At 16.2% G+C, this 9,148-nt stretch overlaps 1 protein-coding gene across 1 annotated transcript in view; it reads left to right on the plus strand.

The window, feature by feature from the left end:
• Positions 1-6,889: 6,889 nt before the first annotated feature.
• The window catches only part of LOC102679806 (general transcriptional corepressor CYC8-like), a gene marked incomplete at its 5' end in the record, with an annotated part of 7,511 nt that continues 5,252 nt past the window's right edge, over positions 6,890-9,148 (plus strand). Inside the window, one exon of the mRNA XM_006624026.2 lies at positions 6,890-7,092. Coding sequence (XP_006624089.2) covers positions 6,890-7,092 — 203 coding nt within the window. The remainder of the gene's footprint in view (positions 7,093-9,148) is intronic.

Here is a 9,148-nt window from a genome sequence, read left to right on the forward strand (position 1 = left end):
TATATATATAAAATATTGTATATAATATAATATGTATTTAAAACAATAAAATAAATCCATTTTATTCTGAATTTCATTTATCGACTTTGAACATTTCGTTTCGTAATATCATAAAATAACTTATCTAGTATATTATAATATATTTATCAATATAAATTTCCTATAAAAATTCTTTTATTTTAAATTAGTAGTTATTCAATATAGTAGTAATTCAATATAATAAAGAAATTGGATGAAGTAAGAAGTTAGAGTATAATATTAATATAAAATGATATTTATTTTAAATATTTTTATAAAATCTTATTGAAAATATTCATAACACATATTTTTTGATTAAGAATATGAAATTACCAAGAAAATTTAAATTAAAAACATTTAAAAAAAATTAAAAAATATAATAAAATTTTTAATTTTTTATTATTTGAGATAAATAAAAAAAAATATAAGAATTTTTCAATGAGAAAATAATTATATAAATGATATATTATAGATGATATTTTTATTTATTTAACAATTCTATTTATTATTTACATTATTAATATTATATCATTTTAAATAATTATCACATAAATTAATTATTAGATAAAATAATCAATACATTTTTATACATTGAGATTGTTTTAGATTGTCACTATATTAAAAAAAAATTGTCATTATTAAAAAAAATAGAATTAAATAGAATTTATATAAAGTTTAAATTTATTTAAGAAATAAATTATGAAATCTATTATAATAAATATTATAATAAATACAATATTGGACTTTAATTGATTGTTAATCAAATTAATTATTAATAGAAAATGTAATAGAAAAAAATTATCAAAACTAATGATTTAAAATATATTTTGTAAAAACAAAAAATAATTTTATTCATTAATACATATATATTTTTCTATATATATTATCTTAAAAATATTCATTATTGTAATATATATAATCATATATACATATAGCTAAAATTGTATTGTTTCGATTTATAATTTAATTAATATTATATATTATTATAATTAAATTAGTTAATATTTTTATAATTAATAATACATTTATAAAAAAAATAATATATAATATAAATAAGTATAATTATCATGAGATTATTATCACTGTCACATCACAATCTGCAAAGAAATGTAAGAGAAATATGTAAGAGAAAGTTACAGGAAATTCACTTTCACAATTATTTGACACTAATCATCAAATAGAAGGTCATTATTTCTTATATTCTAATAGTAAATATAACAATAATTTTTTAGTGTTCAGGATTCTACTTATATATTTCGCTTAAATAATTATAATTAATTTATTGAACATTAAAACATATATATAGAATTTAGTAAATTAATTTTTATTTGAAGTGAATATTTGTTTATATTAATATAATTACTAATATTTCATTCATTCAATAAATTTCCAATTCGAATAAAAAAAATAGTTTTTTTTTGTTACAAATAAATAAAATAATTATTTCTTTTAAAAAATATTTTATATATTTGATTAATATCTTTTGACATAAATATAATTACATATAGTTACATATATTAAAAGGTTAAAAGAAGAATAAAGAAATTTTGAATTCATAAAATTATTTTATATTATATAAGATATTCTTTTTAATTTCTTTTCAATATATATTCAATTTCAATTTCTTTTATAAATATTAATAATCTTTTATATATATTAAGAAAGAATATAATATTCATTTAAAAATATATCTATTAATACAATGTTATGTTTTTTTTTTAAGTGATAATGAAAGTAAAAAATAAAATAGGATTAGAATAAACAAATTTTAAATATTTATGTATTTATATAAGTAATGTAATTATTATATAACAATTATTACACAATATAAATTATTATACAATATTATATAAATTAAAAAAATTTCAGATTAATATTATTATATTATTAATAACATTTTTTTGATATATATCATTATTTTTAAAAATAATTGTAATAATTCCAGATTATTTCATATTCAATAGTTGATTTCTTTTCAATTTGTTATTATGTTATAATTAAAAATGAAAAAGAAATTACTTTTCCATTTCAAATTAAGTAAATTAACTTGAAATAATTAATATTATATATTAAGTACGGAACATATGTTACATTTGCATTATATTGAAAAGCTTAATACTTGATGATTGAATATTAAAAATATTAAATCATTGAAAAATTAAATTAATACAGCAATTATGAAAAGAAGTTTGATCTTAAAAAATTAGATAGATAAAATTAAATAAAAGGTAAATAAAATTTGGAATAATATTCATATATAAAATATAATCAAAATAAAATATAATATATGCTATACTGCAATTTGATTGAATGAATTTTATATAAATTAAATATATCAAAAAATAACATATAGAATCATTACAAAAATAGAATTGTAACATTATAATTAGCCTAATATTTTTGCTTATTTATGAAAAGTTTTATGAAAGACGTTGAAAGTGAATCCTGTGGGAAAAGTTTCTCAAGAGCATGTAACTTTCTCTGCATTAGACTGCTTTCCCAACTTCTTTCCGCCTTCGTACTATACATATGTACATTTTCAGTCAAGCAGAACGACATAAAAATCACCTGCGAATTCGTCTTTCGCAATTCTATTGAATCACATTAAAAATAGTAATCAAATCAAGTAATTTTATTTATTATATTTATATGTTATTAATAAGTTATTATATTATAAATGATAATAAAATGATTAAATTTATATTTATTTATATTAATCTTGTATTTAAAAATTATAGAAATTGGTGAGAAAACCTTCATTTTAAATAATTATCAATTTTTCTATACATAGAAGTAATAAAAGAAATATCAAGTTTAAGTCAACTTAATTTTATAAAATGAAATGATATATTTTTCTACTTATCTTTTATTGATGTTTTGAAAAAAGTACAATAATTTATAGTTGACAATTATTTTAAATCTGATATGATAAATTATTTCATGATTGATTGTTTGAATATTTTCTTTTCTGATTATAAATATTATTATGCAAATTGTAACATGAATAAACATTCAATTCAAACATTGAATATTAATCTATGAATATTATTATTAATTATATGCAATCAATTAAAATGCAAATTTATATTATTCAATTTTCATTATATGAAGTTGGAAAGTAATATAAATAGGAAAGTAAATAAGATTTTCATTCATGATAAATGTCATTAAATTGTGAAAGGAACAAAACATTTATTATAAAACTTTTTTAGAAAATCGAAAATATGAATGATAAAACAATTTAAGATAATTAATAAAATAATTTATTATTTTAAATAAAAACAAAAAATTTATTATTTAAAAAATAGCGAAAAATATTTATATATAAAATATACTATCCAAAATAAAATAATGAAAATGAAATTAATATATATCATTAATAAAGTATTTCTAAAATACATTACTTCAAGAAATACTGTTCTTTTCAAATTTTATTTTATCAAAAATTAAATGAAAATGATTTTCAAAACTATTTATAATTTTACGAATGAAACTTATAAAAATTACAAAATGGAAAAAATAATGATTTTAACTAAAATTGAAGCTAAATTTATAATATTATAAAAAAATTCTATAATATTTTATCTAATATTTAAAATTTTATAATATTAATTTTTGCAATATGTGTTCTTGATTAATAAATAATAATTTATAAGTTTGAACAAAAAACAATAGACAAAAATTTTGCTCTGTAAATATTTGATACGGATTTAATGCGGAATAAAATACTTGGTGCATATTATTAATAAAACATTAATTAGTCGTAAATATAAATAACAGGAGGAGGATAATAGAAATTTTGTCAAAATTGTTAATATTTTATTGAACTCATTAGCACGATCAATAATACTTGTAAAATAAATATATAATATCTGTAAAATAAAATAATATTATGCTTATACGAAGTATTATGGAATTTCTAATAGAGAAATTTAAAAGTTAGTGAATTAATCAAGTAGATAATAATTCATATTTTTAGCTTTCTATTTATTAAAAAATTAAAATTTTATTAAAAAATTAAATAAGTATTTAAGTATACGAGATATATTCCAATAATTAAAGAAAATATGAAAGAATATATAAAAGAGTTTGTTTATAATATGTATCAATATTCAAAATCGTATTATAATACCAAAAATATTAATTAATGTTTATTTTCGTAATTTTTGTATATTAATTAATTTTTTAAATAATTATTAATAATTATTATTATATTTTTAATAATTATTATATAATTTTTTAATAATTATTTTCAGTTAAAAATGAAAATTATTTTTCAATAATATAAAAATGAGCGTAATTAGTATAACTTGATATATTTTTTAATATATATATAAATTATGATATATTTTTTAATATTATAAATATTATATTCACAATATTCTGTTATTCAATATGTTATAAAAAATATCAATTTTCGTATATTTTATATATTTTTATTGATCGGTTATGAGTTTATGATATGCAATTTAATTATTATATTTTTATAACTTATCATAATAAAAACTTTATTCATAGTTTTACATAGTTTTACATATTCCTTTTATGCAGGATTTTCCAAATTTTTATGAATCAAGATCACTTTCTAATACAATTATTTTTCACGCTTTATTTGTTTATATGCATATTTCAAAAAGATTTGAATAAATTCAAAAGCGATATTTTTTATTTAAATCTCATATTTATTATATTTAATATATAATAATATATTTAATATAATTTATAATATTATATTATAATATATTATATAATTAATAATATAATATAACAATATAGTATATTTATTTATCAGATTATATAATATACATATATGTGATATATTTTTTTTTTGTTTATTGTCTTTTTTGATGTTCTTAATATTTAATCTGACTTATTTGTATAGGATATATATTTTAAGAATCTCTATTCTTATGTATTCTTATGTATATATAAAAAAGTTATTATTTATAGATAATAATATCTATAGAATAGAATTGAAACAAATTTCTACATTTGAATATAAAATATTTTGTTTTGGAAAATGTAAAATACAATAATTATGTTGACAAAAATATAGACATTGTTTGAAACGATTAATACATTAATAAAATTTTACACGAAAAACAATTTTTTTTTGTCTATTTGAATATGGGTTTCAGTACAAATATATAATTTAAATAAGGTAAATTTTTTTTTGTAAATAAAACATAAATTATAATTATATATACATAATATTGAATTCATGTATATATATTATGCATATATATAGAATGTTTGTGTATGCATATAGATATTCATAGAACATTTTATATATGTATAAAAATGAGACTTATTTAATAATAATAAATAATTTTAATTTATATTTAAATAGTGGTAGAAATAAAGCGAGGCATATTTTATATTAACTTCTTTTTGTTTTTAATATCTTCCAAAGATGTTCCATAAATATATAGATAAATATATAAATGTTAAAAAAGAGAACGCATTTAAAAAAAAAAAACTTATAGTACTCAAGAGGAGAAAAAAAAAATCCAATCAATATAAGTTCTGTAATCAATTCTTTCAAAGTACAATCGACTTTTATCATTGACAACTATTCGAAAGGATTAATTTTTTGTTTCTCTTAATGAATATTGAAATTATGAAAGTTCTTAAAATGGACCATTTGTTTTAACTTTGTATTAATACAATCAATACTTATATGTATATAATGTATACTTATTGCATAAATATGATGATATTTATGTTACTATTTTAAACAATATTTTAAACAAAATATGTATATAAACAATATATATGTATATATATTTTGTAATAACAATTGAATATATTTTTTAATATATTTAAATGTTATTATCATAAATTCCTTTCATTTTCAATATTTATTTATAGTTTATTCATTCACGGACTTTCTAAATTCTGAAATAAATATAGTTTCATATTGATCATATTATACATAATAACACATTATTCCATATATATTACATTATACATAATAATACAGTATTAAAAAAAAATAATAATTTCAGATATTGAAGATTTATAGAAAAGCAAAAAATGTTCAATCAACATATCTTACAATTAATTTTTATCATTGACGAACATTTGATATCATAAGTGAATTTCTTCATTGAATCTAAACATTTAATTCAGAAAAATATTAATTTAAAATCAAATCACAAATTATGTATTAAAATATTTTTATGTTGTATATATTTTTATGTAATATATATATATATTATAAATTTTCTTAATAATTACTTTTTATTTTGTTTATCATTTGTCTATCATTTTTTGAAACTTATGTTGATTAGATATTTTTTGTTTTTGGTTTTATAAGCCTTTAAAGTGAATTTCATTTTTAATATCCTATGTATATTATTTATAAGTATATATAAGTATATTATTTATAAGTATATATAATATGGGACAGAAATCATTTTTTTATTTTATTTAAAATAAAATACTATAAAATATCAAATATGCTTATTTAAATATTTTATACATAAAATTATGTATACGATCTCGTTTTTAAAAGATTAAATGAATATATAATATTTCAAATTAATTAATGTTTATTTTGAAATAATATTAAATATTATTTATTATATATTATATATTATATATCATATATTATAATTGAAATAATTAAGAAATAATTTTTTTTATTGAAATAGTTAGTTATTATAAGAAAACTAAAAAATAAAAAATAAAAAAGCAACAACAAAATCAAAAGAATATAATTTTAAATTAAATTAATTAAATTAATTAAATTTTTGGTGAAAAAATTTTCTTTTGATGGTCTAACAAATAATTATAATATTGCATTGTTTTGTAATAAAATATTTCAGTATATTCTGTTAATTAAAAATCGTAATTTAATTTTTAATAGGTCTTTTAGCGATTTCCGCGAGTGAGGAGACGATTTTAAATGCAGCTGAAAAAACAAAAGCCTCCCCAGATGATACAGACGATATTATCATGTTGGAAATCGATGTCAAGGAACCTGTAAAAAGATCACCGATTTCAACCTCTGCTGAATATGGTTCTCCATCTAATCAATACATTCTTCAATCAACTGATAATACTCAAGAGGTAGTAATTTGTTATTATTTATATAATTTATAATTCTATATTGCTGGTAATGTTTTTATAAGATATTACCTAATTGAAATGAGATCGATGTTTGATTTTCATTTAATTTTATATCTAAATGCATTAAAAGAGAAATATTTTTGTTTTGTTGTTTGTATATTTTTTCAATAATTTTTAATAATATTTTTGTTCATTTTAATAAGTAATAGGTAATGCATCTTTTATATATTCAGTTTCATTCAATTTTTAATAAAAGTTAGCTCAAATTTAAATGAAAACGAAATAGTTTATATTTTCATGTAATATGATATACAATATATAATTTTTTTATAATAGTATAATTATTTTAATTATAATTATACTTATAATTTTAAATTTTTAAAAAACAATTGTAGAAATTTATATATACAAATAAATACTTTTAAATGTAATAGAATTATTAATGGTGAAATAAATAAATTCAAATCCATTCAAGAATTTTACGAATGCTAACAATCATATTAAATAATATCAATGTATTCATTTTTGTTATTCTTAAAGAAGAAATTTCTTGAAAATATCACATTATTGCTCTCGGTCAACCGTGACTATTGGCCGCCAATCACCAACTAACGTAGCGAATGGCTACATAAATAGTAAAGAACAGAACATTTTTCTTTTCTGTTAGAACGGAGAGTCCGCCTTTACAAACTAGATATTGTGTTGTAACCAACAATTGCAATCAATCTAATTCCATTAATGTCGTCACTAACAATTGTCATTTTTATCTTCTGTCATCTGCGAAAGCTAAAATATATAGAACAATTATCCAATTCTTAAAAAAATTATGATAATTTTATACTTGTTATATTTGTTTGGAAACATATGTTTAATCAAATTTTAATTCAATTTAAATTTTAAATTCATGTAGCTCTTAATTTTAAACTTAATAGATTTTAATTATTTCTTTTTTAAATATTTAATTTAATTTCAAACTAATGATATGCATATTTGATTCGTTAAATAATAATTTAAAAATAATAATTTAAAAAATTTAAATAATAATTTAAAATAATAATTAGCAAATAATAAAATAAATTAAATTAATAAATTAATAAATTAAATAAATTATTCGTTATTATTAATTATTATTAAATATATAATTGACAAATTAAATAAATTATATGTAGTTATTATAATAATTATGTTGTTAATACAATGATTATTATTCAAAAATATTTATATTACTTATTAAATTGATTATGTTTATTTTTCTTATTTTTTTTTATTATTTTTCTGATTATTTTATCTTTTTAATAATGTCAAATCGTAATAGAGTGATTTAACTTTTGAGATAAATATATGGAATAATATATTAAATAAATATTAAATAAAAAAAAATTAAATATTATTCATAATTCAAAGAGGAAAAAACAAATAAGAATGAATCATTGATGTTAATGTTTTAGTTCTGGAAATAATAATTTTAAGTCTCCTCAACATCTACACTCGTCCATGCCGTTTCAACGTATTAAACACGATCATGCTTTCTTGCATAACTTTTACCTTCTAATCGGTTTGCCAGACGAAACCGGTAATACCACGCCCAATGATTGAAAGTATATCCGTCTACAAGTCTTGCATCTGGTAGATACATTCTCTATGTGATGCATGCTTTTGTTTCCCGTTACAATCATAAATTACTTGGGAAATATTTAGCTTATTTATAGATTATTAAAGAATTCATTCATAGAAAAATTTTTAACTTATAAAATTTTATTTAAAAGTATTGAAAATTATGTGCAAATAAATAAAAATCATATATGAAATGTAAAAAGTATTAATTAATTGATTGTTTGAAATGTTATAATTTATAATGTAAAATTTTTTTTATTAATAAATATGCTGATACTAATATGAATTATAAATTTATAATTTACATATAGAAAAAATCATAAATTTATTTCATTTATTTATTATGATATATTATAAAATATTTTAGATATAAAGAATGAAATTATTGAAAATTATTAATTATGAACATTATTAAATATAAATAATAAACAATTATTAAATT

The sequence above is a fragment of the Apis dorsata genome, unplaced genomic scaffold (assembly GCF_000469605.1).
Source record: "Apis dorsata unplaced genomic scaffold, Apis dorsata 1.3 scaffold_986, whole genome shotgun sequence".
Lineage (NCBI taxonomy): Eukaryota > Metazoa > Arthropoda > Insecta > Hymenoptera > Apidae > Apis > Apis dorsata.